We start from the raw sequence: 11,617 nt of genomic DNA on the forward strand, positions 1-11,617 counted from the left end.
TTAATTATAATGTTAATAAAATTTGGGGAATTATATGCTCGATTTTATTAATTATAATTTATACTGAAGTAGACACCGCGTCCTCATCAATTATGCCAGATCCCAAAGAGTCCGAAGTCTAGACTTTTGTGTCCTTGTAAATAAAGAATTATACGGGGGAATATCCTCTTAGCCTCTGCAAGGAATCAAGTCTACGCCCTTGAGTTCCTTCTGAAGGGCCAAACAGGCCTATCCAGGCGTCGCCAGGACTTTTTTATGGGGGTCCGAATATCGGCAATTAGTGAATCTAATTAGTAAGGCGGCGAAGCTGCCTTTGACGTCGACGAAGACCGAAGGTCCGAAGTCCCCATGAGGGGTTTGGGGGTCCTCCCCCAAGAAAATTTTGAAAATTAGGAGCGATTTAAAGCGTTTTCCCGCCACCTTGAGTGATTACCTTGTGGAAAAACACGAGTTTTTACACAGTGAAAACTGAAGAAACCTAGCCGAAAAGGGGGGTTCGTTCGCACCCCCCGAACCCCCCTGACGGCGCCTATGCTCTCTGCTGCCACCAGACTTCAGCACCACACTCAAGTCAGATATTTATCACAATTCAAACATTTATTTGCTAAACAAACAACAAGCCCAATCCTGGGCTTCCATACAATTTGTCAAAGAAAATATATTCATGAAAATGTAATACAAAATTAATAATTTTTTTACAAATACTGGTAGGGGTCAGCAGTATGACAGCCTCAGATTGTCACGAAGAGAGACAAATTATTATATTGAAATCTTTACATAATACTAATACATAAGAAACTATTTTATATATGTTGATAGTACAGCAGTTATGAAGAGTGAGACTTAAATGCAGTATCTATATACGGGGTGCAGCAGTTTAGTTACTAAAACTAACAGAATTGTCATAATTTGTCTGAATTTGGCGTGCATATTTTTAACCGATCATGCGCTCCGCTCATGAGGCTTGCGTGAGGGTGAAAGTATTAATATTCTGACACTCAATACACTTTTTCCCTTACACTTTCTAAACATCCAGCCGCGAAGCGACGCCTAAGGCTGGCTTTTTCTAACTTACAAGCATTTTCAAACCTCAAAAGAAAAGATACCAAAAGTTGACCGCAATTCAAGAATGGCCAGTGACCTACCTGCAATACCTTTTGAAATCATTCGGCCCGAAGCTTTTGTTATTTGTGATGCAACCAATCACCGGCTACGAATTTTAAGGGGGTCAGTTAAAAACTGGTGGGCGCTCCTACAAGTTGTCATTACACTTGGAAATTCTACACGGTGACGAAGTCTCTGTCGCTGGTTATTGCTCAGATAGGACACGTTTTAGAAAAAGAGAATTTTCATTAAATTGTAACAAACGCAGCTGAGCTGATAAACTATTTATTATTAATACAACTGGATTTTGGCAACAGGACACGGAATTTAAAAATGACTTTAAGATTGACTCTTAAATAAAAGGATTACATTTTCAAATTGCTGCTTCATCCGCGTTACAAGGTTGCTGTAAGGTAGGTGGAACATTTATTTAACATTAGCGGTCGAAATTATGTTTTATAGGTTTAGATTTAGAAAAAATAGTTGCACTTTAGGTTAGGGTTAGGTTAGGTTTAATTAACAGGTACCGGTACCCAGTGTTACAGCTTCATGGAAGACTCGCCTACTGATGAAAAAAAGAATTGAATAAGGTAGGACATATTTCAGCGTGGACTTATCAACTAGAGTTGATACGTCCATGATTTCAGTGAGAAGAAAAAGACCCCCCGGGCCACAGAAGATCGAACCCGAAGTTGAATGATGATGACAGAGTGGCTTGAAAAAATTCAGGTGCGACTTGTATGACATGTCTTATAGTTCTTGTAGAGAAATAGAATTTATGTTAGTTCTAACTAGTTATTTTACCCCCAATTAAAACATAATTTCAACCGTTAATTCTTAGGTATTTTGAATATATTTCACAATTATCCAACGCCCCTCCCCCCCACCCTCACCTCTCCCCTTAAAACGAAGCCTCCGCGATTTTGTGGGTTAAGCGTGACTTTGGTAGGATGAGGAATTGACGATTTGGACTTTTTTCTACATAATAGAAATAACATAAACGTTAACACATGTAGAGCTAGGGGGTTGGACTATTAACCCCCCAAAACACATACAGATAACAGTGATACAAATATAAAACAATAGACAAATATACACTTATACAATATTACACATTAAAATGATAGAATTAAATTTTTCACGCGCCATTTTATTTTGAAGTAATCTCACGCCATTTAATTTTTCATCTCGCGCCATTTTATTTGAAGGTAATCTCGCGCCATTTTATTTACAGGTAATCTCGCGCCATTTTATTTTTCATCTCGCGCCATTTTATTTTGAAGTAATTTCGCGCCATTTTATTTGTCTTTTTGCGCATCCCAGATACATCACTTATTTTGTTGTTCTGTAATTAATCATATATCAACTCACTCAGTTTTGTATTGTTATATATATATATATATATATATATATATTGTAATATGTATTGTATTATGTATTGTACCATGTACTATATTATGTATTGTATTGTATTGTACCATATATTGTAATATGATATGTATTGTACCATATATTGTAATATGATGTGTATTGTAATATGTATTGTATTATGTATTTGTAATTACTCTTCTCACTCGGTTCTCTCTAATTAGTGTCAGTCTGCCTATAAATACTGATTAGTAGCGAAAGCTTGTGCGTCAAATAAACCTATATTGTATACTTATACTTGTCTCGTTATAATTATTCTAAACCCGGTTTATACCCCAAGCTCTTCTACGGAATAAGGGATCATCATGTTTTAATTCCTGATTCGGACCCACTGTCGCAGCCTTCGTCAGTGGACACAGGACAACTCGGGCTGGATTCGAACCCTTGAAAGCAGCAGGCCCATTTTTCTTGGACATTGAGGAAAACTTCTAAGACTAAGATTCGATTTTCAGCCTTCTTTGACGAAGAGAACTTCAGTGGGACAATACTCAGAATTCGAACTTGTGGAATGAACCTGTTTTGGAATTTTCTGCGAAAGCTTCATTTTTCTAGAGGAAAATAAATCAATTTCATATCGGTAACTATTACGACGAAAATAGGAAAAATTGTGTCGAAATTGAGAGTATTGAAACAAACAGCTAACCTACACGGCTGTCTGGAATCAGTTGTTTCGGGATTTCGGAAAATTTGCAGAAAATTCCGAAACATTTTCATTCCATCACGAGGAGACTGAAATTGACTGGTGACCCACGTTTACTGGGCGAACTTTGGTTATCGGAGCTAGTCGCGACTAAAGTTGAACTAAGTGAAACCGAATGTCAGTTAGTCGGAACCATCGTCCGGAAATAGTTCGGAAATAAAGCGCATTCGGTTATTAGTTCCGACCACTAGTCGACTAGATACGAGAACTGAATTTGGCCCTTACTGAGGAACTAGGATTCTGACCCGGCGGACACGACCATCAGCCAGAAACAAGATAGTCCCGACCAGTCTGACCAGTGTGTGGTCGGCGGATGAGAGGATTTAAGTACAAGGCAAGCAACATCGGAGCCTCGCTTGGAAGGTCTCCACTGAAGGCGCTGCGATGCAATAATCTCGGTAAGTGGACTTTATTAGAATAACATGACACTAAACGCAGACGCGAATTTCTTTTTCACACCGTTCCGCCATTTTGTTTCTCAACATGTAAACGCAATATCTACCGGCGGTATACATAAAACACGTGTTCCTTATAAAACAGGAATAAATGGAATAACGAAACCCACTAAGTAACAAAACGAAAATTGGAGTCGAATAGAATATAATCCTTAATTAATGTTAATAAAATTGGGGAATTATTTATTTTTTACATTCTGTTACATAAATTTGCAGCATTTTTGGTTACTCTGTCTCTACTACGTACGACTACCTACGTACGACTCTTACTCTAGGCCATTTAGACCGAAGAGCATTCGAGATAAATCGTCACACGTTTGCACGACTGCTCTGTTGAACTGATTCATCATTCATGAACATGTAGACCGGAAATAAATCGGTGTTGCGCAATAAAGCACTGATGGTGTGAAAAAAAATTCGCTTTCGCGGTATCGTTATACATAGCGGCAGCACTAGACGGTCGAGATTGAATTGATCGCGCTATTTTTACTGTGGAGCGGGCTCAATTCAATCGCTAAATCTTTATATACAGTGAACTATTCCCTTCAATTGATAAAGACTTTAAAGCCGCGATGATTCTAAATGTACGAATTTTGATATTGGTTAAAAATATAAGAATTCATAGTAAAAATAGCGCGATCAGTTCAATCTCAACCGTCTAGTGCTGCCGCTATGTATAACGATAGCGTGGAAAACGTGAACTAACATAATACTCGCTTGCCAGAGTCTTCGAACGGCAGAATTGTGGACGAACTAATTACCGATTTGCGGGCCGGATTCCGAGGAAAATTCTCAAACTCTGAAAACTACTCTGAAACGTTCGGACCAAACAATTTTTCAATAAAAAATGAGCCCTCAAAGAGTAGATTTCAATCGGGGTATTTCTAGTATGGTCTGGGAGAGAGCGACAGGTGTTTGTATGTTCCCTGTTTATTTGCGCGCAATTAGAATATATCGAAGAAAAAACATAGACATTTTGTCAGTTCAGATGATAAACTATCATTCAACAATGTAAAAGAATACTTTATTATGTATATAAATACTATATTAATTGATAAGTAAGTGATTTTTAGCTAAAAAGAATTAAATGTTACCTAACAATAAGGAAATATCATACAAAATTCAGAACGTATTCATGGTATCATATTTAATCAGAATTAGACGACACACTGGTCCGTTTTGTACGTAATAAGGACATTTAAATTCCGGCGGTAAATATGCACTATTTTAGTTCACAGAAATTCCGCTATCGTTATTCATAGGGGCAGCACTGTACGGTAAATATCTAACTCAGCCTCGCAATCTTACTGTGGCATGCGAGTAATACAGATATTTTTCTTAGCCGAATTTCGATGATTATCTAATACGATTACATTGTATATGAATAATTCTACTATCGTTAAGGTTTTTTGAAGGGGATCATCTTTTTAAAACGAATTTCAAACCATTTTTGATAGAACTCTTTTGTCAGCGGAATGTTTTAGCATCCGGTAAAGCGGGAGGCTCACATGCCAAAGGAAGAATTTCAAGCAAATTAAATTTTATTTTCTAAAATAGTACCACTAACACTGTAACCAGAAAAAATGCTCTGAAACTATTAAAGAAACAATTTTCTATGATAGAATAAGGCTTAAGAGTAAATTTGAAGTCAAGTTCTCCCAATATTTGTTCGTTTGTTTGTTTATCCGCCCGGTGAGTTCTAACACTGCCAACACATATTTATCCAGTTCATCTGATGTAGTCTTGATCATCGAACACAAAAGTCAATAATTCCATCCGATGACAAACATCCTAAAAGATATAAATGAAACTCAATAGATTGAGGCCACCAATCAGTTATACAGAGTTAGAGTTAAGTCTAGTTACCGGTGTATCAGAGAAATGGCAATCTAAGGTAGGCTACTCCCCCAAATGAGTGTCAGGGGTCAAATATTTTTTTGCCTCCGATTTCGATAAAATTTAGTATAGACATGTATTATGGGGTGCTGATCACTAATCTGAAAGAATTTTTCGGATCCGATGCCCAGAAAATGAGAAATTCGAATTTTTGGGGGGACCCCCTAAATTTTCAAAAGGCATTGGACCCCAGAGTTTTCGAGATATTCAAAATCTGATTGCAGATTTGGAATCAGCACCCCTGACAATATAAATGACTGAAATTTCAAGCTAATCGAAGAGATTCGATTTTTTTGCCAAAAATGGCAAAAATCTAAGGTGTTAGTCAAGGAGTTTTTTTTCGGCGAAAAATTTTTTTTCTCTGATTCCTTCTAAAATTGGTAGGAATATGTATTCTGAGGTGTAGATTCCGGATCCGCAATCAGATTTTGAATCGGAATTCATCTTCATGGGCAAATAAGGGTTTTAATGCCCAAAATATGCACCCCAAAAATGGGGTACAAAGTCAAAATATTTTTTTGGCCCAATTTTAATAAAATTTAGTGCAGACATGTTTTTCGGGGTGCTGATTACGAATATGAGGTTAGATTTTGGATCCGAGGCACCTTAAATGAGATATTCAGGATTTCGTGTTTTGACCCCCTTAATTTCGTCACAAATTTTGATGAAATTTACCTGGGAAATTCAGTCCAAAAATTATTTTTATTCAATGATGTCAAATATTCAATTAATTTTTAAGGTAGAAATTGATGCTTTTACTAAAACCCTGAATTATAATTCCTGCAACACAATTACAGGCTGCTATAAATAACCCCATTGACAATTCTTATGAAATGCAGTAAACAGTGTTTACAGATAAACTGCTTTCTCATAATTGTTTTGGAAACTTATTAGAAATTCTACTCGCACACTCACTAGCCCTTGTCTAGCAGTAATGGTAGTCCACCGAGTTCCACAAATCCACATACAGAGTTCAACACCTCCTGGAGTCCACCACTGACTGTATTTTTATGAGTATCAATCCACTTATAGTCCGGTTAGTTGACTAAATAGTCCAGTTAGTTCACATATAGTCTGGTTAGTTCACTAGTAGTCCAGTTAGTTCACTTATAGTCCGGTTAGTTGACTAGAAGTCCAGTTAGTTCACTAGTAGTCCGGAAGAAGTTCACTGAAGAAGTAAAACTGTGATGAATTTCAGTTGAAGTCAACATCCAGTTTCGTGATGAAGTTTACACGACAGCCCGAAGAAAACCTGAAATATAAAATTGAAATCACATTAACAGGAAGACTGACTGAGAGGTTGAGGGAGGATGGGATGAGAGGTTGGGGAGGATGGGGTGAGAGGTTGAGGGAGGATGGGGTGAGAGGTTGGGGAGGATAGGGTGAGAGGTTGGGGGAGGATTGGGTGAGAGGTTGAGGGAGGATGGGGTGAGAGGTTTAAGGAGGATGGGGTGAGAGGTTGAGGGAGGATGGGGTGAGAGGTTTGGGGAGGATGGGGTGACAGATTGGGGGAGGATGGGGTGAGAGGTTGGGGTGAGGTTGAGGGAGGATGGGGTGAGAAGTTGAGGGTGGATGGGGTGAGAGGTTGAGGGAGGATGGGTGAAAAGAGAGCAAAACAGCCAATTACTCTGACATAGTAAAGGCTTAAGCAAAAGTTTTCAGCAGTTTTCAGTACGGCACTGGATTAACAGATTCTCGTTTTACACAAGAGCCCAGCCTGTGACGTGGGAGAAAGCTGGTGTAACCTGCTAAACAAGATGTGGTGCTGGAGGAAGTTGAAGAACAGTTCATCAAGATTTGTGAAACTATCCCCTGCACCATGTGCAATGCAAGCAGCTAGGGTAGTGCGGCCCGTGTAGGTTAGAAAGTGGTTTTTGACACCGAGTGAGGTCCCTGTTAGCCTAGCACCTAGCCGTCGTTCCCCAATTAACCCGGAACCCGTAGTAACAATGACTGACTGATTCAGACTAAATTTAAGTAGGTCCCGACCTCCACTGACTGTCGTGAAGTGTCTGCGAAGTCGCTGGAGTGAGGTCCCCCTTAGTGTGTGTACCTGAGGACATGAAAATGAAATATCATGCATCAATTCTTATCTTTTTAACCAATATCAAAATTCGTACATTTAAAATCATCGCGGCTTTAAAGTCTTTATCAATTGAGGGAATAGTTCACTGTAAATAAAGAATTAGCGATTGAATTGAGCCCGCTCCACAGTAAAAATAGCGCGATCAATTCAATCTCGACCGTCTAGTGCTGCCGCTATGTATAACGATAGCGTGGAAAACGTGAACTAACATAATACTCGCTTGCCAGAGTCTTCGAACGGCAGGAGTGGACGAACTAATTACCGATTTGCGGGCCGGATTCCGAGGAAAATTCTCAAACTCTGAAAACTGCTCAGAAACGTTTGAACCAAACATTTGTTCTATAAAAGAATGAGTCTTAAAAAGTAAATTTGGATCGGGGTATTTCTAGTATGGTCTGGGAGAGAGCGACAGGTGTTTGTATGTTCCCTGTTTATTTGTGCGCAAATAGACTATATCGAAGACGAAATACGGAAATTTTGTCAATTCTGATAATAAATTATCATTCAAAAATGTAAATGGATAATTTATTCTGTATGTAAGTACTATATTAATTGATAAGTAAGTGAATTTCTAGCTAAAAAGAATTAAATATGATACCTAAAAAATAATGAAATATCATACAAAATTCAGAACGTATTCATGGTATCATATTTAATCAGAATTAGACGACACACTGGTCCGTTTTGTACGTAATAAGGACATTTAAATTCCGGCGGTAAATATGCGCTACTATCTTAGTTCACTGAAATTCCGCTATCGTTATTCATAGGGGCAGCACTGTATGGTAGATATCTAACTCAGCCTCGCAATCTTACTGTGGCATGCGAGTAATACACATATTTTTTGGCAGAATTTCGTTGATTATCTAATACAATTCTATTGTATATAATAAATTCTACTATCGTTTAAGGTTTTTTGAAGGGGATCATCCTTGTAAAACGAATTTAAAACCATTTTTGATAGAACTCTTTTGTCTGCGGAATGTATTAACATCCGGTAAAGCGGTAGGCTCACATGCCAAAGAAAGAATTTCAAGCAAATTAAATTTTATTCGCTATTATACACCTCACCCTTTAGTTTAATATTAGAGATATATGTTTCAAACGCGTTTAAGCCTAAAAAGAGTCAAATCTGCGTTAATGCAGAGTATTCAACAACTAAATAATTGAAATTATCCTCAATTCCATTCATCCGTTCAAACTTCTGCGTCGACCGTAAAGTGCTGCCATCTTTCTTCAATATTTCTTTTCCGGGTTAGCTGGGTCGCCGAGGTACGTGTAATTTCTTCATCGTTTGAAAATCCGCTTTAATCTTTACTTTTGTTCGTCCATCAAACGAATTTTACCAAGTATATCAATTTCAGAGTAATAAAGAATCATAAATTGTCAAAATATTTGTTGCCAAGGGACTGAAATGGCCGAATTTAGGATTAAGAAATCGACCGGCTCTGAAAATGTTATCGCTTATCGTTTATATTTCAGATGGGTGCGTATAAATACATTCAAGAGTTGTACCGTAAGAAGCAGACAGATGTCATGCGATTTTTGTTGCGCGTGAGATGTTGGCAATATCGTCAACTCTCCGTGATTCATCGGGTTACGAAACCGACCCGACCGGACAAGGCTCGTCGTCTCGGCTACAGAGCTAAACAAGGTTCGTAAAATGAATCATCATCATCAGCGCGTTCCATAGTAAAGGCTTAAGACCAAAAGTGGTCTTAAATCTGATGACTGGTCTTATATTGTTAGATAGGCTCTAGAACTAAGTTGGTCTTCGAACGTCTCTAGTCTAAGTCCCGACTATGGAACCGGCCTCAGGAATTTAGAGGTGCATTTAAACATGAGTGGCTTAGAATGGGACCACAAAATGCTTAGGTTGGGCTGACTGATTGACGAAATGTCTCTGCTTTTCAATTAGTGAACTCAGAATATTCGGAGAGTGGTATATAATCGGCTCAGAGTCAGAGCGCTGGTTCAGTCAGTCGGACCGGTCCGGTTAATTTAATTCAGTCATCCCATCAACCCATGCGTTCTTGTGCTTGAATTTTGTCAACAAAGAATAAAATTCTTTGCCTTAAGAATTAACCATAGATTGCTGATCTCATCGGTTATGTGAATTCACCACCTGTTTGTTTTTTTATATGTTGTAGGATTCTGTATTTATCGAGTTCGTGTTCGTCGCGGTGGACGTAAGAGACCTGTACCTAAAGGTGCTACATACGGTAAACCAGTAAACCAGGGAGTTAATGAGCTGAAATTTGCCCGTAGTCATCAGTCAGTCGCTGAGGTAATTATCATTAGTTATGTTTCCACATACATTAGGTCTAGCCTTGGTATCCCTGGTTAGAATCCCCCCTTAAACTATCTACCTATCCTCAGAATCCCCCTCTAACTATCTACCTATCCTCAGAATCATCCAAACGATCTTATCCACCCATCTTCCTATGATTCGCTCTTGATCACCAGTCATCGACAACCAGTCACTCAGTCAGCTGCTGTCTACCCTCAGAAACCCCCTTAAACAATACCTCTAATCCCATCCTCCTCCTCAGCTGCCTACCCTTCCATTCTCAAAAGCTTTCATTCCTGGGTGGTCTGAGGAGTGTGAACATAGTTCATTTTCACAACAGTGACATAATAATCCAAGGCAGGACAATCGGTGTACTATAAGCACTGATACCTTTCCCTTCGTAATCTGAATTATAAACCCAAGAAACTCTGGATATGAATAGGATGGTTTTCCCGAAATAAAAATATTTTATTAATTTGTATTTTGTAGGAGCGTGTTGGCAGGAAGTGTGGTGGTCTTCGAGTATTAAACTCGTACTGGGTCGCTCAGGATTCAACCTATAAATTCTACGAAGTGATCCTCGTTGATCCGTTCCATAAAGCTATTCGTCGTAACGCGGATACCAACTGGATCTGTAACCCGGTTCACAAACACCGTGAACTACGCGGCCTCACGTCGGCCGGCAAGAAATCACGCGGCCTCGGAAAGGGACACAAGTTCCACAAGACGAAGGGTGGTTCGCGTCGCGCTGCCTGGAAACGTTACAATACCGTTCAAATGCGCAGGAAGCGTTAATAATTTCTCGCCAAATTATTTTCGTTGTATTATTTTTTTTTTCGCAAGGTCATCTGTTTGTCATTCTTTCTTGAGTCTCAATAAATGAACTTGTTGTGGCTGAATAAATAATTAACTTGTTTGTTGTTTTATTTGATGTTTATGGCGACCATGGTTTCTGTTAGTATTAACCTTGTGGATCTCTTGTAATTCATATTTATCCTTGTATAACCCTACATAAGTGATCGATTTCTCTGTTGCTGCTGCTGCTGCTGCTGCTTCCCAGGACTATGACTTAACTATGGACCAATGAAGTGGAATTTCGCCCTTTTGTTGTACATGTATAACCCTACACAAGTGATCTCTGCTGCTGCCCTTCCCAGGACACTTGACTGGACTTGAGGAACAACCTGCGTGGTAATTCAATTTATTGATCGTATAATCTGTTCATACAAAGATTGTCAATGAACATAAAAAAGGAAAAGCAGTCAAAAATACATGATATACACAAAAATGAGACATAATGACAATGGAGCACCAAGTTGAGACTGTTGAAGATGCAACTGTGAGCGTGATAATGCCAATGAATCGGATAATCCAGAATTAACTCCTAATATGGGCTTCAGACATCAGAGGCATGCATAATCACTCTACCCGTATTCCCTTCAATCCCTATTAGTATTTGTTTTGACATTACGTCGCTTCAGGCATACTGTTTGGTTTTTAGTATGTCATGGTGCCACGCGAGCTTACGCTCACAGGTGCATAGGTATAAAAGTCAAATCCACTCGTTCAGTGTAGGTGAAGCATCGCATGTCCATTCTACTTTCATATCTAAACCATTTTTTCATTAGATATTCTATAAAATTTTCACTATTTTTTGC

At 38.7% G+C, this 11,617-nt stretch overlaps 1 protein-coding gene across 1 annotated transcript; it reads left to right on the forward strand.

Annotated features, from left to right (window-relative positions):
• The first annotated feature begins 8,889 nt into the window (after nucleotides 1-8,889).
• Nucleotides 8,890-10,865, forward strand: LOC141912529 (large ribosomal subunit protein eL15-like). The gene is made up of 4 exons (XM_074803782.1): nucleotides 8,890-8,941; nucleotides 9,152-9,323; nucleotides 9,820-9,956; nucleotides 10,449-10,865. Exons 2-4 carry the CDS (start codon nucleotides 9,152-9,154, stop codon nucleotides 10,752-10,754), a joined length of 615 nt encoding a protein of 204 aa, XP_074659883.1. The 5' UTR covers nucleotides 8,890-8,941; the 3' UTR covers nucleotides 10,755-10,865.
• The last annotated feature ends 752 nt before the right edge of the window (nucleotides 10,866-11,617 follow it).

This window comes from Tubulanus polymorphus, chromosome 11, assembly GCF_964204645.1.
Source record: "Tubulanus polymorphus chromosome 11, tnTubPoly1.2, whole genome shotgun sequence".
NCBI lineage: Eukaryota > Metazoa > Nemertea > Palaeonemertea > Tubulaniformes > Tubulanidae > Tubulanus > Tubulanus polymorphus.